The 26,726-nt window shown below is 42.0% G+C and overlaps 1 protein-coding gene across 1 annotated transcript in view; it reads right to left on the bottom strand.

Annotated features, from left to right (window-relative positions):
• Positions 1-556: 556 nt before the first annotated feature.
• CHCHD3 (coiled-coil-helix-coiled-coil-helix domain containing 3) overlaps positions 557-26,726 on the bottom strand; it is a 296,334-nt gene continuing 270,164 nt past the window's right edge. Inside the window, exon 8 of the mRNA XM_082662344.1 lies at positions 557-9,640. Coding sequence (XP_082518470.1) covers positions 9,617-9,640 — 24 coding nt within the window. The 3' untranslated portion in view covers positions 557-9,616. The remainder of the gene's footprint in view (positions 9,641-26,726) is intronic.

Genomic DNA, 26,726 nt, shown 5'->3' with positions numbered 1-26,726 from the left:
AACACGATGTAGTGAGACAGATGTCTTGGAGCTCAGGGAAAGTAAAAAAGGAAGTAGGGAATTTGTCTGACAGACCCCGGTGAGCAAAACTAGCATCAGCCACAAGCAGGAGGCTTTCCTGTTATTTTTCCTCTGCCTGAAACCTCAGGAACTTCGCCCAGGCAAGAAAACCTTGTGCTACCGCACCCAGTACATGAGAGGAAGTGGATGAAAAGAATGGGGCTTTTATTCATTATTCACTCAACGTTTATTGAAAGCTTATACTGTACAATGGCACTGGGACAGATGCCGTGCGGGATTTGGAGGTTGCCCTAAAGATGTAGCAGCAGGATGATGCATGTGTGGAGAGAACACGCAGCAGTTAAGAGCCAGGCTTCCGGGCAGGACAGGGGTGGGCTGCCATTTAGTAGCCGTGTGACCCTTGGCAAGTTACCTCACCCATCCAAGCCTCAGTTTCCTTATCTGTAAAATGGGGATAATAAAAGTAGCTAACTTATAGGATTATTGCAATCAGAGATAATGTATATAAAATACTTAATACAGCTCCTGGCTCAGAATACCCCTCAACAAATGTCAGTTACTAGTAATTATCAAGGGAGAGGAAATGACTTTGTCACAGGGATAAGCTTGAACCTGTTTAAGTTCATCTTAAATCCTTTTTATTGTGAAGTATAAGATACACAGTGAAGAACACAAAACAGATGTACAGCTCAATGAATTATCATAAATTAAGGGCTTCCCTGGTGGCGCAGTGGTTAAGAATCCACCTGCCAATGCAGGGGACACAGGTTTGAGCCCTGATCCAGGAAGATCCCACATGCTGCGGGGCACCTAAGTCCATGCATCACAGCTACTCAGCCTGCAAGTCACAACTACTGAGCCCATGAGCCTAGAGCCCATGCTCCGCAACAAGAGAAGCCACCGCAATGAGAAACGTGCGCACTGCAATGAAGAGTAGCCCCCGATCGCCACAACTAGAGAAAGCCCGCGTGCAGCAAGACTCAACACAGCCAAAACTAAATAAATAAAATAAAATAAGTAGATTTTATCTACTTCACCAGTACCCTTGAAGACCCATTTGTGTCCCTTCTTATCAGTACCCACTCTGACACCCAGAAATGTAACTGCTATCCATTTATAACTCTTGCTTATTTTTCTGTATAGTTTTATCACATAAACATCCAGCCGTAAACACTATCATTCATCTCGCCATTTTAAGAAGTTTATAGAAATGGAATTATAAAACGTGTTTTTTTTTAGTCCTTGACTTCTTTTGCTCAACAGTTTGTGAGAATCATCCATTTTTACATGTAACCGTAACTCACTCATCTGTATTACTGCATAATATTTCATATGCCTCAATATATTCAGTTTTCATTACGATGCACATTTGGTTGTTTCTACTCTGTAGCTATTATGAATGCTATTGAACATTCTCTAGGTATGTACCTAGGAATGGTATTGCTGGGTCATCAGGTATGGATTTGTGCTATAGACTGAATGTTTACGTCCCCCCAAAATTCATATGTTGAAACCCAACCTCCAATGTGATGGTATGTGGAGGTGGAGCCTTTGGGAGTGATTAGGTCACGAGAGTAGATCCGTCATGACCGGGATTGGTGCCCTTATAAGAGAGACCCCTTATAAGAGAGACCCCAGAAGAGCTCCCTCACCTCACCTGTCATGTGAGGGTATAGGGAGAAGATGGCCAACTATAAACCAGAAGCAGGCCCATACCAGACACCAAATCTGCCAGCAAGCACCTTGATCTTGACTTCCCAGCCTCCAGAACTATAAGAAATAAGTTTCTGTTGTTCTTAAGCCACCCAGTCATCTAGAGTAATTCTGTTAAAACTAAGACAACATGTTCAGCTTTAATAGATAATGCCAGATCATTTCCCAAATTGGTTGTACCAATTTGCACTCTTACCAGCAATGTTTTAGAAACTAGTTGCTTCACATCCTGTCAACACTCACTATTTTCCATCTTTTTAGTTTTTGCCATTCTGGTGGATAAATGGGGGCATCTCATTGTGAATTTAATTTGCATTTCCCTAATTAGTAATGCTGTTGAGTACATTTCATATGTTTATTGGCCATTTAGATATTTATTTCCTGTGAAGTTCTTATTTCAGTCTCTTGCTCATTCTTCTGTTCAGTTGCCTTTTCTTACTGATTTGTAGTTCTTTATATAGCCTGGATGTGAGCCCTTTGTTGGCTTATGCTTCACAAATATCTTAAGATTTGCCTTTTCACTCTCTTGGTGTCTTGATGAACAGAAATTCTTAAAGTAATCTAACTTATCAACTTTTTCCCTTATGGTTACTGTTTTTGTATCCTGTTTAAGAAATATCTCCTTATGCTGAAGTCACGAAGCTATTCTATATTGTGAAGAATACCTATATTCTATATTCTTCTTCTAGAAGCATTAGTGTTCTACTTACTCATTTAAAGGATATTCCAATTAAAATTGACTTCTGAGTAAGGAATGAGGTACAGTCCAGTTTCCCTTTTGTTGCATGTGTATATCCAATTGATCCACCACCATATATATATATATTTTTAATTGAGATGTAATTGATATGTAACATTATATTAGTTTCAGGTGTACTTGATTCAATATTTGTATATATTATGAAATAATCACCACAATAAGTCTAGTTAACATCCATCACCATACATAGTTACAAAATTTTATTCTTGTCATGAGAACTTTTAAGATCTCTCTCAGCAACTTTCAAGTATTCAATACAGTATTATTAATGATAGTCGCCATGCTGGACATTACACCCCTTATTACTTATTTTATGGCTTATTTGTTTTATTTATTCTATATTTATTTAATAGCTGGGACAAAAAAGTCCTAAGGAATTCCCCGGTGGTCCAGTGACTAGGACTCCGCGCTTCCACTGCAGGGAGCATGGGTTCCATCCCTGGTTGGGGAACTAAAATCCTGTAAGCCCCGGGGCGCGACCTAAGGAAAAAAAAAGTCCTATGTGTCCTGCCTGCCTCTCTGAAGCCATCTCCCACCACTATTTGCCTTTTTCGCTCCACTCAAGCCCCCAGGACCTCCTTGCTGCTCACTCCCCTAACACACCAAACTTGTTCCTGTCTCAGGACCTTTGTGCTTACTGTTCCCCCAGCCTGGAGTGCACCTCCCCAGATCTTCATATGAATGGTGCCCTCAGTATATTCAACAATCTGCCAAACGTCACTCCCTTCAGCTGTCTGCAGTGCCCTCTAACATAGCACGTCTCCCGTGAAGCCCTACTCCTGCTCCCTGAACTACTCCTTTGCTCTGCTGTAGCATTCTGCAGGACATCCACTACTTCCTGACATTAACGTTCAAGCCTCCTCCCCTCTCAGGAACAGAAGCTCCATGAGGTCCGGACCTTGTCCATCATGTTGGCCACCATTTCCCTGACTCCAGGAACAGTGCCTGGGGCACAGAGTAGACTCTGCCGATTCGGTGAGTCAGTGTACGAATGACTCCTGCTGACGTGGTCCTATGGCAGACAACCTCTCCCAGGTACTAGAAAACGCGGAAGTGGTGAGCTAACTAGCAAGGGTTGACCCATAAGGTGACGACGAATAAGCCACTCCTACACTGAAGAGAGTTGAAAGTGGTTATAAAAACTCGGGACAGTAACTTCTGATGTTCCTGAAAGAACAGTATCTTAACGGTGATTCATAACCCCTCTAGACTGCTTCTATACAATAACATCTAACTCCACTGATGAAGTCATCTCCAGTAGGAGAAGAGCAACTTCCGCCTTAGTTACTAAGATTTCCAAGTTCTGTGTTAAGCACCTGAGGGTAAGGTGTGTGGACTTTACATTTTGGATTCACATTTAAAACGCAGCTGCTGCAAAGGTATTTTAAGAACACCTAGGAAAGTAGAACTCCCAACAGCAGGTGAGCTGACACCTTATTCACCCTCTGTTAAAAGCAGAGCTACCAGCCCCTGCTCTGCAGCCGGCCTTCCAAGCTAGAAATAAGATGACATTGCCACTTCAACTCTGTTGAATAATATTTTCAATGACTCTGTGGTCATGCTTCTGAGACCAGGGTGCACGTTACCTTACAGAGATGCAAAGCAAAGCTAAAATTTGCAGGTTGCCATGGCGTTTCTGGTTTCATGCTGAGAAACCTGGCCTGTGGCTATGAAATGAAGAAAATGTTTTTTACCCATGTCTCTTGAACTGCACAGGCAGCAGATAAGCAGCAACTGGCCTCAGTCATCTGGCCCTGAACCTTATTGTATATATTCTCCAGTGAGGAATGAGTGAGTACAGGCTTTCAACCTATGCTGTGGACATGATGAGGGCCCAGCAGCAGCCTGGCCAGTAGGCGGACCCGACAGAGAAGGGCACTGCAGGCGGCTCCCCAAACATGGGCCACTTGGAGTCCAGCCCAGGCAGGCCACTCCCGGGACAAAGTCTAGGTAGGAAAGGCATAGCTGGAGCAGAGTGGTACCCTGCAACGTGGCCACTAACCTCTGGCTTCCACATTTGCATTTAAAAACCATTGTGGAAATGTAATTTACTTTGAAGGGTGCTATTCAAAGCGGACTGCCCTCTCAGCAAAGTGACAATGGCCACAGCCCAGTAAGGATCCTCGCAGGAGAGGCAGAGACATGTAGTGGGACAGAGAGGTGAGGGAAGTCAAGTTTTTCGGCACGGGAAAATCTTTGAAGTGTGTGGAGACCTCACCTTATCAAACTCACTTCAAGAGGTTTGAAGCATTTCATTAAATTGAAGCACAGCTGTTTTCCATTTAGAGTTGACTTGGTTTGAAGGAGTTTCAGGGACTGAACTTGACAGTTTCAATTTTCAGTTTCCAACTTCCTTAACTGAAAGTCATAAATATGGCGGCCACATTTCCTGAATCCAAATTGGGTTTAACACTGGGCCGTCCCCTAAAATACAGGGCATGCTTTCATGGTCTGGAGAAGGCTGAGGGTCTGTTTGGAAGGTTCAAGACAACTGGTAGGAAAAGCGGAAGACACTTTTGATTTGGATGATGACTTTTGCTTTCTCCTCTACAGCAATTCAACTCTTTTTATAGAGGCTCTGCCAGCAAAACTGAGGCTGGAGGCACCAGGAGACACAAGATGAATATTTCATCATCTTCATTCAAACATCAGCCTGGAGCTAGGAGAATGAATTAGATGGTTGGTCGTTTTTCTCCCAGTGACTGTTTTTTGGGTTTCTTTGAATGGAATTGAAAGTTCCTTAAGCTATCTGGTACTCTGGCCAAAATTCTTAGTGTAAGGGACCTTGTCAGATGAGTGAGGTGATCTCACTCCAGGTATAGGAGAACAAGTTCCCTTTGTCTCTGGTGCATATCAAGTCAATCCACCATCCTTCACCAAGGAGTGCTCTCCAAGGTACATCGGGGCAGGAGTCAACCTCCTTGGGATACAAGGGTGGCCTCAAAGTTTCCTATTCCACCGAGCCTGGAAAATCACTGACTACTCCCATCTCACGTAGGGTACAGGGATGACAGTAAGATGGATATAGCTGCAGATCATCTAAATTGAAATAACTAAAAATGACTTCTCTCTTCGCATTATTGTGGACTCTGAATGACAGAAGCTGGAGAATGAAAAGGAGTTTATGGGGGTAATGCCCAGTCCTTCTCTCCACACAGCTTGGAGCGCCAAGAGCCAGCATTCCATCTTACGAATAGTATGTCCTTATCCTCTCCCTTTAATTCCCTTTACATGGTTTTAGTCACTGTTGGCACCTCCGACACCCAGTAGGTCAAGGGAAGGAGAGAGTGAAAACTGAACGATAACGTTCTGAAGTCTTTCAAGGACTCAGCAAGACAAGAGGCTCAAACAAATGTCTAGCATACATTTTAAAATAAATTGTGTATGTGAATTAACCAGCCCACGTGTTGTTCAGACTAACGCAGGTATCAGCACCAGCATCAAGGTCTCCTGTTCTGGGGGCGGTTTGGATTGTGTCTCACTGGCACAAACAGGGTCCAAGTCCTAAGGCAACATTTCAGAAGGGACACAGCCCACCCACTCAGTAAATCCCCTGGGGCAAGTAATGGGAAACCATTTCTCTAATGAGGATCATAAACTATAGGAAAAATACAATCAAAGGCCACAGAGAACTAAATACAAATTTACGTCTTTTCCCAGAGAATTTAGAAGTTCCATTTACCGGGTTTAAAAATTAAGAACTACAAACATAGAAAATGACCAAATGATAAGACGTTCTAAATATATAACTAGTTTAAGAACTAGGAGTTTGGGGAAGAAAAGGAAGTATCAAAAATCTCTTGTTATAATGGAGAAGAACCAGAGCCGGCCACTGGGCAGAGAGAAACCTGAGGGGAAGGGACTTGTTCCAAGAGGCAACAGCACAGAACTCAGAGCAAGAGCCCAGGATTCTGCACCCAAGACGATGCCATATGTCTCAGGAGGTGGGTCTGGAAGGCCAAGAAGGGTGAGAAAAGTTTAAATACACAGAAGAGTCTAGAGGAGGCAATAAAGATGGAGCGACTGAGGGGGGGGAAGCTGAGAAATGGATGAAAACTTGGGGAAGCCATGACAGACAAAGAAAACAAATATACATTAATTCACTCATTCAAAGTATTAGCTTGTCAAGAATTGTAACTCAAAGCAGAATCATCACAGTAAGTTATTGCTACTCTTTCAACTGTTCAACTGCTCTAGTTCTTAAATCTTGAAAGGGTCAACTCCTACAGCTCACAGAAACGGGGAAGAGGATTATCCTGTGGGTTTCTGATGAAAGCAATTATACCTGTGAGCTGAAAGATGTCAAGCTAAGAACCACAGGTTCACAACTCCTAAGCCAGAGAAGGTGAGGACACCTGGCCACTTGTTTAGTTCGAAGCAAAACACTGGCAGCCTAGAGCTGCTGTAGAGAGCTCTCACTGGTTGACCAGCAGGCCACAAGCACCTGGCTTTTAGCACTCCACGTCTGCTATTAATAATGATCAGTCCGTTAACTTCTAAAATTGTTGCATGTTGGCACGTCTTCTGTAATAAGTTATTGGCTTTCCAAAGGGAGGACTTTGTGCTGATTTCGACCCCACTGTCTTCTGGAAGTTCACCAGACGTTAGTTTAGCGTTATAACATCTGACCTGCTTTCAGGATACCTTATTCTTCCTGGCTTCATGAGCTAAACTGTTGTGGTTCAAGGCGTGTTCTACTTAATGGATATGCTAACTGACTGGAATATGTTACTCCCATGAGCCTCACACAGATCACAACATTCTCCCCAAGCAGTTGTCCTGAGGTTAACAGTGACCTGGGCTAAGTTGTGATGCAATTAACAGGGAGATCTCCGAGGTGCAGGAAAAGGCATCATTTCACCCTTTTATTTCTCCTAAAGTGTGGTCTTTCCCGCTTGTGCCCATCATGTTCATCAGAATGAGACGTTAATAACAGGTGCTGGGAGAGAGCGGTCCTGACAAACCACCTCCCGTTTTCATGGATTTAACCAGCTTTAAATGCCTGACTCTTCAGTGCTTTATTTCTCTGCCAGCAACAAGACTGGCAGCCTGGGATGTGCCAAGTTCTTGGCTCTAAATTGCAAAACAAAGCAGTATAGGAGGGAATCTGTGAGTTCGCTGATTTGCAAACACTACAGCCAGTCGCCATGTACACATTTGTTTTCGTGTACCTATTATTACTCCCAGGCAGTTACCTGGATGCCTTCCTGACAGTGCCAGACTGTGCTGCTGCTCAAGCTACCAGCGCTTCCATCACTCACACTTAGATGAATGCAGCTTATTCTGCATCATTTAAACAAACAAACAAAACAACGCTTTCATTAAACAGAATCACAGAGCCTTTCAGTAATTATCTGAGAAGCGTCCCCAAGGTCATTCAGAATCAACATCAGGTTTACAGGTGTGCCCACAAGTGTCCACGAAGATGCATTCAAATGGAGCCGACTCGGGAATCAGATGCATGAGAAGCCACAATGACATGTAAGGGGGCTGGTTGAAATTTTCCTGACACAAGTTACATTCATCCCAACTTTCTCTAAGTAAAAGACATGTGGATGTTCTTTCCATGCCCCCAGCTCCAAACACCAGTTTATTATAGTCACATATCCAACGACAATGGACTCGACCAAATGTATGTGGAAAGCATCTTGACTCTTCACCATAAGCCTACAAAGCAGGTTCTTGCATTTCCCCTCAATTTACAGTTGAGGAATCTGAGGCTTAGTATGGTGGGGTGACGTAATTAGGTCCCCCAGGTGGTAGTAGCAGAGTCACAATTTGAACACAGATGCATCTTACTCCAGAGCCTGTTATCTTAATTATTTTGCTAAATTATCTCCTTCTGTAACAAAATAAAAATGAAATAAAAATTCTACATGACAAAAGGTATTCAGATGACATCACAGATCACTGGCATTCTCTTTTTCATCTATTTCCCAGAAAGATCTCTCCATTTGGTGTGAATGCTCATTTCCAACTTCCAGTGTCGAAGCACCAATCCTCTGGTAGAAAAGTGAGAGTTATAATCAGGAAGTATTTCTTCTCTTTCCAATTTCATCAAGTCTCAGGGTCAATTTTTTTTTTCCTTTTAACATTTTCCTAGTATTGCAGGGTCAGGAGTTCCTAACCAAGGTTATCTAATCTAGTGCTTGCCCCAGGCAGGATGATTTTGGTCATCCCAAAGAAAGGAAGGTTCATGCAATTTGTAAAGATCTTACTGAATGTTACGTACCTGAGAGGCAAATTATAAACATCTCTTGCCTGTCTGAGGATCTGCAAAGTGTGTTGGAGCTTTTTAGAGTAAAGGCACCACACAAATACAAATTAATAACAATATAAATCAACTCAATTCCCATAAGTATAACCATCTAACCTGGAAAAAACAAAAACACGCGAGGCTGCAGACTACAATGACAGTCTTCATCAGAAAATATATTTATTATTGATAGTGAGTGAAGTAAAGATGTCAGTATTCATGATAGACGAGAGGTTGCAGAAGCCAAGGTTGCCTTCATGTTGATAGAAAATGCCTTATGTCACTCATAATCAGAAACATTATTCCAGTAAAAGAGGTACATTTTCTCTCCTTTTTGTCTTCTTACATGATCACCGTAATAAGTTAAAATAAAGTAGCTCTTATATAGTTAAGGGAGAAAAGAAAGAGAGAGAAACCCAACATGTCACAGCCTAGCCAATTCTGCCCAGCACTGCTGGCCCGAGATGGAGGGGTTTGGCCTTCTCTTCTCCCCACCCCAGTGACCTCAGCCCTCGATCCCAACTCCCAGCTTTGTGGGAGGGCAGGTTCATCCAATGATGGAGCTTGGTTAGAAGAGGAAGTTGAATAGAAAGTACAGAAGGTGGAGAGGACTGCCCTTCTTTTTAATCATCGTAAGTGGATTTATTAACACTGTAGCAAGCCCTTGATGGCTGATCCCTGATCTAGGCCTTGGCTTTTCAAACTGTTGCTGATCAAACTGTGATATGCTTCTGTTGAATCTGCTCTCTGATGCTTCTCTTTAATGGTCTTCTCTTTAAATGAGTTGCTTTCTTACTAGGAAAAAAAAAAATGTTCCACCTCTGGAATTAACGCTGAAGGAATTCTGCTTGTTCTAAAAGTTGATTTTATCCTCCCTTCTCAAGCATGCTCTGAAAGAGAAATAGAAAAATAAGATTTACCACCAGAAGGAGGGGACCAAAAATGGGCAGTAGCTATTTAGTACTGTTTGTGTTGCTTTTCAAAGATCTACCTCAAAAACACATATAGCAAGGCCTATGCTCCCTGGTCTTGAAATATGACTACCTTTAATGAACATCATTGCTTAATCATGTATCATCTCCAAATGACCCCTCCCCCCACCATATCAAACTGAGCCCTAAGGGTGAACATGCCCTGGACTGTGAGAGTGGGGGGCATAGTGGGGAGTGTGCGTGCCGTCTCACTACCCTGGACATTTGGGGATGTGTGGGAGCATTTCTAGTGGCTGCAGAGACTGGGGGAAAGCTACTGCTAAGGGGGCAGGGGTGGAGTGGGGCGGAAAGGGAACCTCTCAATTGAAGACAAGATGCTCCCCCTGAAACCCCTGCTCACACTAGGCAGAATGCAGATGTTCCTGAACTCATAATGCTGGGTGGAGCTACACAGATCTAAGTATGTATTCCCAAATTACAAAAATGGCCCCTACATTCTATTTAGTTATTTGTGTGGGTGTGGGTGAGGAACAGTAGACAGGAAGAATTTTTTTTTCCAGTTTTATTGAGAATTAATTACATATATCACTGTAAAAGGTTTAAGGTGTTCAGCATGACGGTTTGATTTAAATATGTTCTGAAACAATTGTCACAATAGGTTTAGTTAACATCCATCATCTCATTTAGATACAAAAAAAGAAAAGACAAAAATTATCACTGTATCGAGAGCGCTTAGGATCCACTCTCTTAACAACTTTGCTATATCATAATGCAGTGCTAACTATAGTCGTCATGTTGTACATTACGTCCATAGTACTTATTTATCTTACAACTGGAAGTTTGTACCTTTGACCACCTTCTTCCAATTCCTTCCTCCTACACCTCTCCCCCAGCCCCCTGCCGCCTCTTGTACCACAAATCTTATGTCTTTGTCTATAAGCTTGATGTTTTGTTTTTTGTACATAGATTTGACATGTGAGATCATACAGTATTTGTCTTTCTCTGTCAGATTTATTTCAGTTAGCAAAATGCCTTCAATGTCCACCCATGTTGTAGCAAATGGTAGGATTTCCTTGGGTTTTTTTTAATGGCTGAATAATATTCCACTGTCTATATATATACCACAGCTTTTTTTTTATCCATTCATCTATTGATAAGCACAGGTTGTTTCCATGTTTTGGCTATTGTAAATAATGCTGCTATGAACATGGGAGTGCAGATGTATTCTCAAGTTAGTGTTTTTGTTTCCTTTGGATATATTCCCAGAAGTAGAATTGCTGGATCATATGGTAGTTTTATATTTAATTTTTTTAGGATCCTCCATACTGTTTTCCATAGTTGCTATACCAATTTATAATCCCACCAACAGTGCACAAGGGTTGCCTTTTCTCCACATCTATGCCAGCATTTGTTGTCTCTTTGATGACGGCCATTCAGCCATGAGGTGATACCTCATTGTGGTTTTAATCTGCATTTCCCTAATGGCTAGTGATGTTGAGCATCTTTTCATACACCTGTTGGCCATTCACACATCTTTGAAGAAAAATGTCTATTCAGATCCTTTGCCCATTTTTTAATTGGATTTTTTTTGTTTTTGCTATTGAGTTGTATGAGTTCTTTATACATTTTGGATATTAACCCCTTATCAGAAACGTGGTTTGCAAATATTTTTTTCCCATTCTGTAGGTTGTTTTTTCATTTTGTTGGTTTCTTTTGCTGTACACAAGCTTTTCAGTTTGATGTAGTCCCACTTGTTTATTTTTGATTTTGTCGCTTGTACTTTACATATGATTTCCAAAAAGTAATCACCAATACCCAGGTCACGGAGCTTTGATCCTATGTTTTCTTCTAAGAGCTTCATGGTTTCTTACAGTTAAGTCTTTAATCAATTTTGAATTAATTTTTGTGTGTGGTACATGATAGGGGTCTAGTTTTATTCTTTGACATGTGAATATCCAATTTTCCCAGTACCATTTATTGAAGAGACTTTCTCCATTGAGTATTCTTGTCTCCCTTGTCAAATATTAGTTGACTGTACATCCTTGGGTTTATTTCTGGGCTCTCGATTCTGTTCCTGAGGTCTATGTGTCTGTTTTAATGCCAGTACCATACTGTTTTAATTACTATAGCTCTACAGTATAGTTTGAGATCAGAAAGTGTGATGCCTCCTGCTTTGTTGTTCTTTCTCAGGATTTCTTTGGCTATTCAGGGTCTTTTGTGGTTCCAAATAAATTTTAGGAGTGTTTTTTCCTATTTCCATATAAAAAAATACCATTGGCATCTTGATAGGGATTGCATTGAATCTACAGATGGCATTTGGTAGTATTGCCATTTTTACAGTATTAATTCTTCTAATCCATGAACATGGAATACCTTTCCATTTATTTGTATCTTCTTTGATCCCTTTCATCAATGTCTCGTAGCTTTCAGAGTAGAGATCTTTGATCTCCTTGGTTAAATATATTGTAAGCATTTTATTGTTTTTGATGATACTATAAATGGGATCAATTTCTTTTTCAGAACATTCATTGTTAGTTTATAGAAACACTACTCATTTTTGTATGTTAATTTTGTATTTTACAACTTCACTGAATTTGCTGATCAATTCTAACAGTGTTTTCTTGGTTGAGTTTCTAGGATTTTCTATATATAAAATCCTAGACAGAAAAAATTCTTAAGTATCAGATTAAAACTCTAACTAGCCAGGGAAGGAGATAAACTGTCTCCATTCTTAGGAAACTATAAGAAGGCAAAAGTGATCCTTTCCCCTTCAGTTTTGAAATTACTCAGGAAGAAGAGCTAGGTCAGGCCCAAGACTGCCTCTTATTTGTTCTTGCCTTCTTCCTTCCATCCCTCACCCTTCCAGCCACTTATTCACTCAGCTTCTTAACTGAGCTCCTACTAGGTACTCATTGTACTGAGTTAGGTGATATGGGGAAACCAATACACATGTTCATGGAAAATTAGCGCATAATACAGAGTAATAACTTGCTATTTCTAAAAATACATTTGCTAAATATATGTTAAAATTTTATTTTACTAAATAAGTACTACATGCACACAGTATAAAATTCAAGAAGAACAAAAGAATATATAGGACAAAGTAATTTTTTGTCTTTCTCCTATTTCCCAATTATTTATGTACTCTTACAGAGAAGGTATTAGTTCAAAAGCAGAGTGGTGCTGCCTATTTCAGAAGAGGATAACTCTCTGCAGCTGGAGTGATCAGGGAAGGATCCTCAGATGACCTTTCACTATGGATAGAATATAGACAGAAGGTAGAGAGGGATGAGGGGGACAAGCACTGGTAAAGATTCAGAGAAGGGAAAAAGCCCAGTATGTATGGGATGAAGAATGCAGGAGAGAGACAGGCCTAGCAAGAGGAAAGGGTAGGCACTCAGCACGTTCCAAGGAAAAGAGTATAAAAAGGGCCCACTGTGAATGTCAGGCTGAGATACCTCCTTTTTGGCCACTGAAAAAACCTAGGAATCCAATGAATGTCTTTAACAGGAAAATGTCATTTAGGAAGGTTACCCAGACTTCCTTAGCACAATGGATCCAACGGAGGAGAGTCTGGAGGTGGGAAACCGGGGAGGAGACAGATTAGAAACGAAGCTATGGAGCAAGAAATAGAGTCATAGAAAGACAAGGGAAGATAAAAAAGCAGTGATGAGACCTTAGGTATGGTGGCACCTCTGACAGGGAGAAAGGTGGTGTGACCAAGAGAAACAGGGAAGTCAGTGGGAGGAGTCATCTTGGGAATGAGGAAGATAAATTTGGGGTTTGGGAGTCTGGGAAGATGACGAGACATCTCGGAAGGAAATGTCTAGAGGGAAGTTGCAGGCTTGGGAAACAGGTCAAAGGTCTTTAGAGCTAAAGATTTAAGGTCAGAGATGAAGAAAACAGATTGAAATAAAGGGGCAGAAAAGGAAAAGGAGAAAGACAGATAAGCATATTGGGTCACAGAAACACAGGATGAATAGCTTATCCTAAAGGTTATCCTAAGGTATTCATGATCTTACAGGCTTCTAAGAAGGCTACGTCCATAGTGCACAAAAGAAGAACAGATATAAAAGCAGACAAAGTAGTTTGTAGAGGACGCATATAGAAATGGTCAGAAAAGACAATGATGCAGTCAAGGAGGAAGGATTGAATGAATTAGAAAAGCTAGGTGCACCTACAGAAAACCGGAAAGACAAAGCAGATTAAGTGGAAGACTCCACTCAGCAGAGAGTCATCTTGTAGAACACCAGAATGTGAGGCTCCTCTCAAACTCATCTGTATTTGTTGGAAAACTTAAAAATCGAGCACTTACCATGTAAGTGTCAGACCAGGCAACGTCACAGTATCATTTATCCTCAGACCCTTGTGACTTGACCTGTGAGAGTCCAACTATGCAGACGGGAAGCTCTATAAACTCCAGATATATAGACAACCTCGCCACAACATTATTTATTAATACAAAACGGAAGTCAGTATAAAGCAGCTCTCTACACTGGGGCCACGTGAGGCCACTTCATTACTCAAGAAAATGATCACTTTGTGAGTGCTGCCACTTTGTGGGTTATACACTCGCTACTTACTTCAACATACCAATGGGAACTATAAGCTGTTACCTGCCTGGTCAAAACCAAATGGCTGTGCCTCATTCCACAATTTAGGTCTCATGGCTATAGTGACACCCGTGTGACAACACACCTCTTTTCAAATGTTGCAGAATAATCCACAGTGACCACACATAATTAAAAGCAGCAGTTAAAGTGTTCACAAGGGTCTAGGAAATCTTTTTACTTTTCTCCTCCCTGCCACCCCAACCAAATATGGAAGGGTCATTTTCAGCCAGGCCATATAATGCTAAGAATGTCAGACTCTCATAAGAGAGAGGAGCTGGACCCTGGCTGCTGTGAAGATCGTGGGCCAGTCTACCATGAAGACACTAGAAGAAAATTTTTGAACAAATATAAAACACAGAGAAGTAACCACATTCACAAAATACCTTGCTATGATTATTAAAAATCACATCCTCAAAGAGAGCATGGCAGTTCACCTGATTCCTGGGTGACTCCCTGAAGACACGGGGGCAAAGCTGTGTCTCCCAGGGCTGGTCTATACACATGTTGTCAAACTGCACTCAGCTGCTCCCAATGGGGGCCAGAGGCGGTACAAAACCACCTCATTTCTGTCAGAGATATTAACAAACGTCACGTGGAAAAACTTTTTAGATGAATTAATTGGTAAAACATTCTGTGTTTTTACTGTATCACAACTATGCAATAAAACCTGCCCAAATCCAGGCCTAAGGAACTTTGGCTGGAGGGATCCTGAGGCCTGGCAGGGTCAGTCAGTTTCTACCTACAGGTTCTCTTACCATCTCTGTATCGGTTCTGTAAGTCGCTGTTGTTGGGCTGAATTTCAACACTGCATAAATTTAATGCTGCATAAATTAGCATAGGAAATTCCCCAAAGAATGAGGGAGAAGATTTACAAAATTGCTTCCTTCATTTGAGGAACTGCTAACACTCACTGTGGAGAAAGAAATTCCTAGCGTTTGCTCATCGTTCATGTACTGGGGCCTGCAGGAACACCTTTCATAAACGGCTGGGTAAATTAATAAAAGGAGAGAATGGTTCAGGCACCCACACTGCTCTTTTCCCAAGTCTCTCTCTCTGATTCCAGCCACTGAGGAAGGAAGGACCTGCAGCCCGCCGTGTCAGACAGGAGCAGATCCCCTGGGGACCAGAGGCTGTGTGTCACTTCCATTGATTAAGACGATCTTAATTGTTTTCCTCTAATATTTTTGTTATACAGTAATCTCATCAACTTTTTTGAATTACAGCTTTCTTGGAGGGGCGACTATCGTAGCAGTGTGTCAGCTACTTGTTCTCTCAATATATTTAAGAGGAATTAGGGCAACCCTGGATTGCTCGCAACCATCATGACAATAAAAATTGGTCTTTTTTAAAAAGGATATCGTTCAGAGTGTTTGTCTCTGTCTGAGCTTACCCAGCATCTTACCAAGATTTCAAAGACCTAGTAAAGTTTGGTACGGAAGAAGGAACGCTTACAGGGGTAAGGTTTACGGGGAGAAAACTAAAATGGAAATACGTCCTGACATACCTGAGTTTTCACTAAGGAGGGACAGGAAAAGTGGGGAGTGGAAGAGAATGGAGCCTCCCAGGAGGAACAGGGAGTGAGAGAGACAGAAGGAGAAGATTGTAAGTGAGAAAGAAGGGAAAGTAATCAATAAATTCAATTTATGAGAAGCACAACGCATGCTTTGCCTGTGCGCCAAGTACTACTCCTGGCCACCTGAAAATTTGATTAGCTAACTTATTTTGTTTTCAGTATCTGTCTCCTCCCCCCACCAAGTGCTGTTCTTTATTCTTTCCACTTTGAAGGAAACGCAGCTTAACGTTTTTAGGCCTGGGTCTACTTTCATCTTTTCTTACAACACATGCTCTGTGTGATATTCAAATTAAGTTACAAGTAATTAACTGTTTATACAACTTGCTGTAATAACAGACAAAACACAAACATACTGCACTTCTAACTCCTGAAGCATAAGTACCAGAAAAGAAGTGCCTATTAAGAAAAATGAAAGTCTATTACCATGGTAATACTTCTTCTATTGAACCCAGATTAAAAAAAAAAAAGAAAATGCCATAAAGCAAGTATTACCCGCAGAAAGCAGTTTAGAAAAGGATTCCTATGATGCAAGAGGCTGGGGTAAGAAATCTAAACTTTGGAATTTAGTTTGCGTTGATGTGACTCCGAATGCGAAGGGCAGCCCCACGGAAGGATGGGAAAGCTCTTCTGGACCGCTCCCGCGTCCTCCTGGGGATAAGCAGCCCAGCTGGGCGATTAATAAATGTCATTAGGTGGTGATGATAAAGAAGCCTTCAGACACAATAGAAGCACACTCCCGTGAGCCTTCCCAGAAAGTGAACCTTCTTGATTTATCTTGGCGCTCCCTGAAGGTGGGCATCTGTGTCCTCCGGAAGCAATGTGCTTAAGGAGGCGGGCCTCTGATGTGGGTCCAGGGGTGGGGGAGCAGCGTGACTGGAAGCAGCAGAGCCAAGGAAGGGTCCAGTCACAGTTGTGAGCTGGTCAGGGGACTGTTTCCTCGGCTGGTGCCTCTCTCCTCCCAGGCCGGTGCTTTTCTCCCAGGAAAACCGGGTGTGGTCCCTCATCTGCGAGCACCTACAGTTTCAGTGGGGGCAAGAGGACGGGAGAAGAGAACTTCTTTTTCAGAGACTCCTGCCCTCCGTCCAAGACATCTTCTGATTTGTTCCCGAGGTTGAGAAAGGAACTAGTGAGTCTGATCAGACCTCTGCAGGTGGCTCAGACCCGGTAGGCAGTGACCAGCAGCTCCGTATCTCCCGAAAGCGGGGAGCCTTGGCAGGACCTCTGAGAGGTTGAAGACCTCTCATGCAGTTCAGGCCAATGGGCTCCAGAGCTGTGGTTCTCAGACTCCGTGGACAGAGGTACCTGGGGAATTTGTTGGAAGTTCAGATGTTCAGGTCCCATCTCAGACCTGAATCCGATTCTTGGGGATGGACCAGGCATGTGCATTTTAAATAAACTCCCCAGGTGATTCGGATCACCCATGTCTGCGATCTGATGTTATAGGGAACAGCGTACTGCGTCTGGCATCACATTATCCTGGTCTGGACTCTGCCGCATCTACAGATCACTGAAATTCTCTCGCTGTTAATTTTTCCAAGTGAAAAGATGTGTTTAGGTTACAAGATTTTGATGTCCTTCTAACTCTAACAGCTTCTGAGTCTATGAAACCACTTACATGGAATTTATAGCTCATCTGAAAACAATAATAAAGTACAGCTTGCTCTGGCACTAGGTTTTTCTTTCAAGAATTCTGGTTTCTAAAGTGACAGCTCCTAATATGTTTCCAGGTGCTCTTCATACTCAAAGAACAGGGATGTACTTGAACCCGGGTCTAGCATAAATACGAGTACAAGGGGTCAGAAAATGCACTGTCCTCAAGAACGCTGACACGTTCTGCCAGGGCAAATTCCTCTACAGGGACTGATCCTGAGGTATTCTATTTTGGAGGAAACCACAGACTGGAGGTGTCGTTTACATTTTTGAAATGAAGAGTTAGGTACACTAATCTTGGAATGGAATAACTTCATGTTAGGATCCGGCCTCATTTATCAAGGTCTTGACCCCAAGCTCCCCGTTACAGTCGAGTAACTTTTTGTTCTCCTCAAAGAGGAGCAGGAAGCACACAGACCTAAGTGGAGGTGACTCACTTATAAGATGTCCTCATTTCGGTCCTTCCTTTAGCTGAGCTGCTTGCCCCACTGCCCACCTGCTGATTTCACCCTCGGCTACGGTTTATCAGAGCCCACCTGGCCTCCATCATCTGACTACAGCCTCCACACTCACCTCTGTCCCTTGGGCGTCTCCTGGGTCTGGCCCTCACTTTTAGTCCTGGTCTTTCCTTGGCTCTTCTGATCCGGCTTCCTGCTCCATCTCCACAATCCCTTACCACCAAGGGTCCGTGGCCCACGGGGTGGAAGCCAGCACAGTACAGGGTAGCCTAGGGCTGGCTGAGGGACGCAGCCTGCTTTCTCTAATGCAGTTTATCAGCCGGCGGGCTCCATTCTACCAGGCAGAACTGAGATAGCCATTTTTCACTCCAAAGACTTCGGAGAAACTGAGAGACTGTTTTCACCCACTCCCAGTTCATTCTGCCACCCCGGCTTCCTCAGGGCTGTCGGGAGTACGAGCTTCAAGGAAAGACTAGGCAACATGCAGAGCAATCAGAAGTGCAGCTGTCTTTCTGGAGGGGAAGCTTAAGGCTGACAGCAAACTCTAAGAAGCAGAGGCACAGGCGCGGCTAACAGCGTGGACCCCAGAGACGGGCATGAGACGCTAAGGCTGCTGCTGCCGCCACCAAGAAGCCTGTGTGCGAACACAGGTCACTATCCACATCTCCCCTCCTGGGAGCCTGTGCAGCCCGCCACTGCCAGGGTCCCGTGATCCAGCGACAACTTCCCTGGGAGAACGCACGGCGCACCTCAGGCTGGTGCAACGTCCCGCTGGCCTCTGCCGCCGCAGACTCGCCCCACATCTGCACCCCTTCCCCCTCCGGCCTGAGTGAGCCAGAGCCCCCGAGTCAGTTGCTCCTATGCTGAGCCCCGGGAGCTGTGAGAACAAAGAAGAGAAAGGGAAATCTCTCCCAGCAGCCTCAGGAGCAGCAGATTAAATATCCACAATCAACTTGATGTACCCTGCATCTGTGGAATACGTGAGTACACAACGAATCATCCCAAATTGAGGAGGTGGACTTTGGGAGCAAGATTTATTATTTTTTCCCCTTTTCCTCTTTTTGTGAGTGTGTACGTGTATTCTTCTGTGTGAGATTTTGTCTGTATAGCTTTGCTTTCACCATTTGTCCTAGGGTTCTATCCGTCCGTTTTTTTTAATAAAAAAATTTTTTTTCTAAATAATTATTTTTTATTTTAATAGCTTTATTTTATTTTATCTTACTTTATTTTACTTTATCCTTCCTTCCTCACTTCCTTCCTTCCTTCCTTCCTTCCTTCCCTTCCTTCCTTCCTTCCTCCCTCCCTCCTTCCCTCCCTCCCTCCCTCCTTCCCTCCCTTTCTTTCTTTCTTTCTTTCTACTTTTTCTCCCTTTTATTCTAAGCCATGTGGATAAAAGGCTCTTGGTGCTGCAGCCAGGAGTTAGTGCTGTGCCTCTGAGGTGGGAGAGCCAACTTCAGGACACTGGTCCATAAGAGACCTCCCAGCTCCACATAATATCAAATGGCGAAAATCTCCCAGAGATCTCCATCTCAACACCAGCACCCAGCTTCACTCAAAGACCAGCAAGCCACAGTGCCGGACACCCTATGCCAAATAACTAGCAAGACAGGAACAGAACCCCACCCATTAGCAGAGAGGCTTCCTAAAAGCATAATAAGTCCACAGATACCCCAAAACACACCACCAGACGTGGACCTGCCCACCAGAAAGACAAGATCCAGCCTCATCCACCAGAACACAGGCACTAGTCCCCTCCACCAGGAAGCCTTCACAACCCATTGAAACAACTTTAGCCACTGGGGACAGACACCAAAAACAACGGGAACTACGAACCTGCAGCCTGCAAAAAGAAGACCCCAAACAAAGTAAGATAAGCAAAATGAGAAGACAGAAAAACACACAGCAGATGAAGGAGCAATATAAAACCCACCAGACCTAACAAATGAAGAAGAAATAGGCAGTCTACCTGAAAAAGAATTCAGAATAGTGATAGTAAAGATGATCCAAAATTCTGGAAATAGAATAGACAAAATGCAAGAAACATTTAACAAGGACCTAGAAGAACTAAAGATGAAACAAGCAACGATGAACACACAATAAATGAAATTAAAAATACTCTAGATGGGATCAATAGCAGAATAACTGAGGCAGAAGAACGTATAAGTGACCTGGAAGATAATATAGTGGAAATAACTACTGCAGAGCAGAATAAAGAAAAAATAATGAAAAGAACTGAGGACTGTCTCAGAGACCTCTGGGACAACATTAAACACACCAACATTTGAATTATAGGGGTCCCAGAAGAAGAAGAGAAAAAGAAAGGGACTGAGAAAATATGTCAAGAGATTATAGTTGAAACCTTTCCCTAATACGGGAAAGGAAATAGTTAATCAAGTCCAGGAAGCACGCAGAGTCCCATACAGGATAAATCCAAGGAGAAACACACCAAGACACAATTTAATCAAACTGTCAAAAATTAAATACAAAGAAAACATATTAAAAGGAGCAAGGGAAAAACAACAAATAACACACAGGGTAATCCCCATAAGGTTAACAGCTGATCTTTCAGCAGAAACTCTGCAAGCCAGAAGGGACTGGCAGGACATATTTAAAGTGATGAAGAAGAAAAACCTACAACCAAGATTACTCTACCCAGCAAGGATCTCATTCAGATTTGATGCACAAATTAAAACCTTTACAGACAAGCAAAACCTGAGAGAGATCAGCACCACCAAACCAGCTTTACAACAACTGCTAAAGGAACTTCTCTAGGCAAGAAACACAAGAGGAGGAAAAGACCTACAATAACAAACCCAAAACAATTAAGAAAATGGGAAAAGGAACATACATATCGATAACTACCTTAAATGTAAATGGATTAAATGCTCCCACAAAAAGACACAGACTGGCTGAATAGATACAAAAACAAAACCCATATATATGCTGTCTACAAGAGACCCACTTCAGACCTACACACACATACAAACTGAAAGTAAGGGGATGGAAAAAGATATTCCATGAAAATGGAAACCAAAAGAAAGCTGGAGTAGCAATTCTCATATCACACAAAATAGACTTTAAAATAAAGACTATTAGAAGAGACAAAGAAGGACACTACATAATGATCAAGGGATCGATCCAAGAAGAAGATATAACAATTGTAAATATTTATGCACCCGACATAGGAGCACCTCAATACATAAGGCAAATACTAACAGCCATAAAAGGGGAAATCCACAGTAACACATTCATAGTAGGGGACTTTAACACCCCACTTTCACCAACGGACAGATCATCCAAATTGAAAATAAATAAGGAAACACAAGCTTTAAATGGCACATTAAACAAGATGGACTTAATTGATATTTATAGGACATTCCATCCAAAAACAACAGAATACATATTTTTCTAAAGTGCTCATGGAACATTCTCCAGGAGAGATCATATCTTGGGTCACAAATCAAGCCTTGGTAAATTTAAGAAAATTGAAATTGTATCAAGTATCTTTTCTGACCACAATGCTATGAGACTAGATATCAATTACAGGAAAAGATCTGTAAAAATTACAAACACATGGAGGCTAAACAATACACTACTTAATAACGAAGTGATCACTGAAGAAATCAAAGAGGAAATCAAAAAATACCTAGAAACAAATGACAATGGAGACACGACGACCAAAAACCTATGGGATGCAGCAAAAGCAGTTCTAAGGGGGAAGTTTATAGCAATACAATCCTACCTTAAGAAAGAGGAAACATCTAGAATAAACAACCTAACCTTTCACCTAAAGCAAAAAAACCCCAAAGTTAGCAGATGGAAAGATATCATAAAGATCAGATCAGAAATAAATGAAAAAGAAATGAAGGAAATGATAGCAAAGATCAATAAAACTAAAAGCTGGTTCTTTGAGAAGATAAACAAAATTGATAAACCATTAGCCAGACTCAACAAGAAAACAAGGGAGAAGACTCAAATCAATAGAATTAGAAATGAAAAAGGAGAAATAACAACTGACACTGCAGAAATACAAAAGATCACAAGAGATAACTACAAGCAACTCTATGCCAACAAAATGGACAACCTGGAAGAAATGGACAACTTCTTAGAAATGCACAACCTGCCAAGACTGAATCAGGAAGAAATAGAAAATATGAACAGACCAATCACAAGCACTGAAATTGAAACTGTGATTAAAAATCTTCCAACAGGGCTTCCCTGGTGGCGCAGTGGTTGAGAGTCTGCCTGCCGATGCAGGAGACACAGGTTCGTGCCCCGGTCCAGGAAGATCCCACATGCCACGGAGCGGCTAGGCCCATGAGCCATGGCTGCTGAGCCTATGCATCCGGAGCCTGTGCTCCGCAATGGGAGAGGCCACAACAGTGAGAGGCCCGTGTATCGCAAAAAAAAAAAAAAAAAAAAATCTTCCAACAAACAAAAGCCCAGGACCAGATGGCTTCACAGGCGAATTCTAACAAATATTAAAGAAGAGCTAACACCTATCCTTCTCAAACTCTTCCAAAATATAGCAGAGGGAGGAACACTCCCAAACTCATTCTACAAGGCCACCATCACCCTGATACCAAAACCAGACAAGGATGTCACAAAGAAAGAAAATTACAGGCCAATATCACTGATGAATATAGATGCAAAACTCCTCAACAAAATACTAGCAAACAGAATCCAACAGCACATTAAAAGGATCATACACCATGATCAAGTGGGGTTTATTCCAGGAATGCAAGGATTCTTCAATATATGCAAATCAATCAACGTGATACACCATATTAACAAACTGAAGGAGAAAAACCATATGATCATCTCAATAGATGCAGAGAAAGCTTTCGACAAAATTCAACACGCATTTAGGATAAAAACCCTGAAGAAAGTAGGCACAGAGGGAACTTTCCTCAACATAATAAAGGCCATATATGACAAACCCACAGCCCACATCATCCTCAATGGTGAAAAACTGAAAGCATTTCCACTAAGATCAGGAACAAGACAAGGTTGCCCACTCTCACCTCTCTTATTCAACATAGTTTTGGAAGTTTTAGCCACAGCAATCAGAGAAGAAAAGGAAGTAAAAGGAATCCAAATCGGAAAAGAAGAAGTAAAGCTGTCACTGTTTGCAGATGACATCATACTCTACATAGAGAATCCTAAAGATGCTACCAGAAAACTACCAGAGCCAATCAATGAATTTGGTAAAGTAGCAGAGTACAAAATTAATGCACAGAAATCTTTGGCATTCCTATACACTAATGATGAAAAATCTGACAGTGAAATCAAGAAAACACTCCCATTTACCACTGCAACAAAAAGAATAAAATATCTAGGAATAAACCTACCTAAGGAGACAAAAGACCTGTATGCAGAAAATTATAAGACACTGATGAAAGAAATTAAAGATGATACAAATAGATGGAGAGATATACCATGTTCTTGGACTGGAAGAATCAACATTGTGAAAGTGACTCTACTACCCAAAGCAATCTACAGATTCAATGCAATCCCTATCAAGCTACCACTGGCATTTTTCACAGAACTAGAACAAAAAATTTCACAATTTGTATGGAAACACAAAAGACCCCGAATAGCCAAAGCAATCTTGAGAACTGAAAACGGAGCTGGAGGAATCAGGCTCCCTGACTTCAGACTATAGTACAAAGCTACAGTAAGCAAGACAGTACAGTATTGGCACAAAAACAGAAATATAGATCAGTGGAACAGGATAGAAAGCCCAGAGATAAACACAAGCACATATGGTCACCTTATCTTTGATAAAGGAGGCAGGAATGTACAATGGAGAACAGACAGCCTCTTCAATAGGTGGTGCTGGGAAAACTGGACAGGTACATGTAGAAGTATGAGATTAGAACACTCCCTAACACCATACACAAAAATAAGCTCAAAATGGATTAAAGACCTAAATGTAAGGCCAGAAACTATCAAACTCTTAGAGGAAAACACAGGCAGAACACTCTATGACATAAATCACAGTAAGATCCTTTTTGACCCATCTCCTAGAGAAATGGAAAGAAAAACAAAAATAAACAAATGCAACCTAATGAAACTTAAAAGCTTTTGCACAGCAAAGGAAACCATAAACAAGATGAAAAGACAACCCTCAAAATGGGAGAAAATATTTTCAAATGAAGCAACTGACAAAGGATTAATCTCCAAAATTTACAAGCAGCTCTTGAAGCTCAATAACAAATAAACAAACAACCTAATTCAAAAATGGGCAGAAGACCTAAATAAACATTTCTCCAAAGAAGATAAACAGATGGTCAAGAAACACATGAAAGAATGCTCAACATCATTAATCATTAGAGAAATGCAAATCAAAACGACAATGAGATATCATCTCACACTGGTCAGAATGGCCATCATCAAAAAATCTAGAAACAATAAATGCTGGAGAGGGTGTGGAGAAAAGGGAACACTCTTGCACTGCTAGTGGGAATGTGAATTGGTACAGCCACTATGGAGAACAGTATGGAGGTTCCTTAAAAAACTACCAATAGAACTACCATATGACCCAGCAATCCCACTACTGGGCATCTACCCTGAGAAAACCGTAATTCAAAAAGAGTCATGTATCAAAATGTTTTTTGCAGCTTTATTTACAATAGCCAGGGGATGGAAACAACCTAAGTGTCCATCATCGGATGAATGGATAAAGAAGATGTGGCACATATATACAATGGAATATTACTCAGCCATAAAAGGAAACGAAATTAAGTTATTTGTAGTGAGGTGGATGGACCTAGAGTCTGTCATACAGAGTGAAGTAAGTCAGAAAGAGAAAGACAAATACCGTACGCTAACACATATGTATGGAATCTAACAAAAAAAAAATGTCATGAAGAACCTAGGGGTAAGACAGGAATAAAGACACAGACCTACTAGAGAATGGACTTGAGGATACGGGGAGGGGGAAGGGTAAGCTATGACAAAGTGAGAGAGTGGCATGGACATATATACACTACCAAACGTAAAATAGCTAGTGGGAAGCAGCCGCATAGCACAGGGAGATCAGCTCAGTGCTTTGTGACCACCTGGATGGGTGGGATGGGGAGGGTGGGAGGGAGGGAGATGCAAGAGGGAGGAGATATGGGAACATATGTATATGTATAACTGATCCACTTTGTTATAAAGCAGAAACTAACACACCATTGTAAAGCAATTATACTCCAATAAAGATGTTAAAAAAAAAAAAAGAAGCAGAGGCAGAAATGCTGGACGCCACCAGAGCAGAGATGCTGCTCGGGCCAAACAGCCCACGTCTCTTAACTTGAATGTGCTCAGGAACCTGGGTGCTCGTGGGGCCTGCGGCCTGCTCTCAGACATAGAAGTACAATCAGCCATAAATAACAGCTGTGAGGCCCTTGTGGATCACCTAGTTCAAACCCTTAATTTACCAAAAAAGAAAATGAAGCCCAGGTCACCATGACTAGGTTAGAACGTTCCAGCATTCCCCACAAACTCTCGCCTTTGGCGAGCACAGAATGTTCAAGAGTCCAGTCAGTTTCCGAACCTTTCTGTCAATAGCAGCAGGGCTGGCGAAAGAGCTGGAATGCTTAGAATTGTTACCCCTAAGCAGCTGGATTCTGCAAGTAAATGAGGGGCAGTGGGGTGTCCCAGGGAGCAGAGGCAATGCAGATCTGGGAGCAAGCCCTTTGTACACACCCCCCTTTTATAAGCCTTGGGCACATTTTGGTCCACTAGTGGGCCAGTACTACTGGCTTCCCATTGCTCCCTCCCTTCCAGTCTCCTGTCACGTACGTGAAGCAAGACTGAATGGGAATCAGGTTTTGATGGTAAGAACAGATAATTCAATCTTGGGGAGTTTATAGAAAGCTATGAGGCTAAGCAGATATGAGAAATAAAAGGCACAGAAGTTTATCAATCAATGTCCTATATTTTTAAGTGCTGTATCTCATATAGCTATCCAGTAGTTTTTAAGTCTGAGAAGTAATAATTACAGCAATTGAATATTTCTTTACCATTATGAAGAACACATAACTTAATACACTGGAAGTAACAGTCTAAATGTCTCATGTTGACCCGTGAGGACTGTTTAAGACTAGCTGAAGAAAGATTGATGTGAATAAGTGGATGAATAAGAGACGAAAAGTAAGGCTAAGGAATATCCGGAAATTTTCCTATCAGTAAAATCTATTACTGTAGAGAACAATGCCCCAAGGGAACCAGTGAAAGCCCAATTTTATGAGTCACTTAAAAAAGTGGAATGGATTTGGCTACTGGAATTATTCCAAAGGGAAAACTCTTGCACTATGCCGGAAATGGACAACATGACCTAATGGGTTGTTGTGTTTAGTATCTCAGCCTTTCCAGCTTGTTCTTTAGATTTTACAAGGAAACTCAAGAAGGGGTTGTGGACCAGTCAGGAACTGTAACAACAAATGATTAGGACCACGTATCCTGCCAAAGTTCCTTTTAACAACAGGGGCGGAGCTAGAGTCACAAGGTTAGACCAGCTTCACACACACACACACACACACACACACACACACACACACACACGGAAAACGTGGTGTTAGTGGAAAAGTGACTACTCAGGAAATACTGACATAACCTCCGCTGGCCATCTTGGTTTGGTCCTAAAATGGGGCAGCGCCAAGCTACATCTTCGCTCATGGCCTTTATAATCCCACCCTCCTTTCTGTTACTTTCAGTCTCAATGACTACTTCATTTGATCTTCAGGTTTTTTTCCCTTCAC

The sequence above is a fragment of the Grampus griseus genome (assembly GCF_964374135.1).
Source record: "Grampus griseus genome assembly, chromosome: 9".
Taxonomy (NCBI): domain Eukaryota; kingdom Metazoa; phylum Chordata; class Mammalia; order Artiodactyla; family Delphinidae; genus Grampus; species Grampus griseus.
This window is presented reverse-complemented; position numbering and strand designations above follow the sequence as displayed.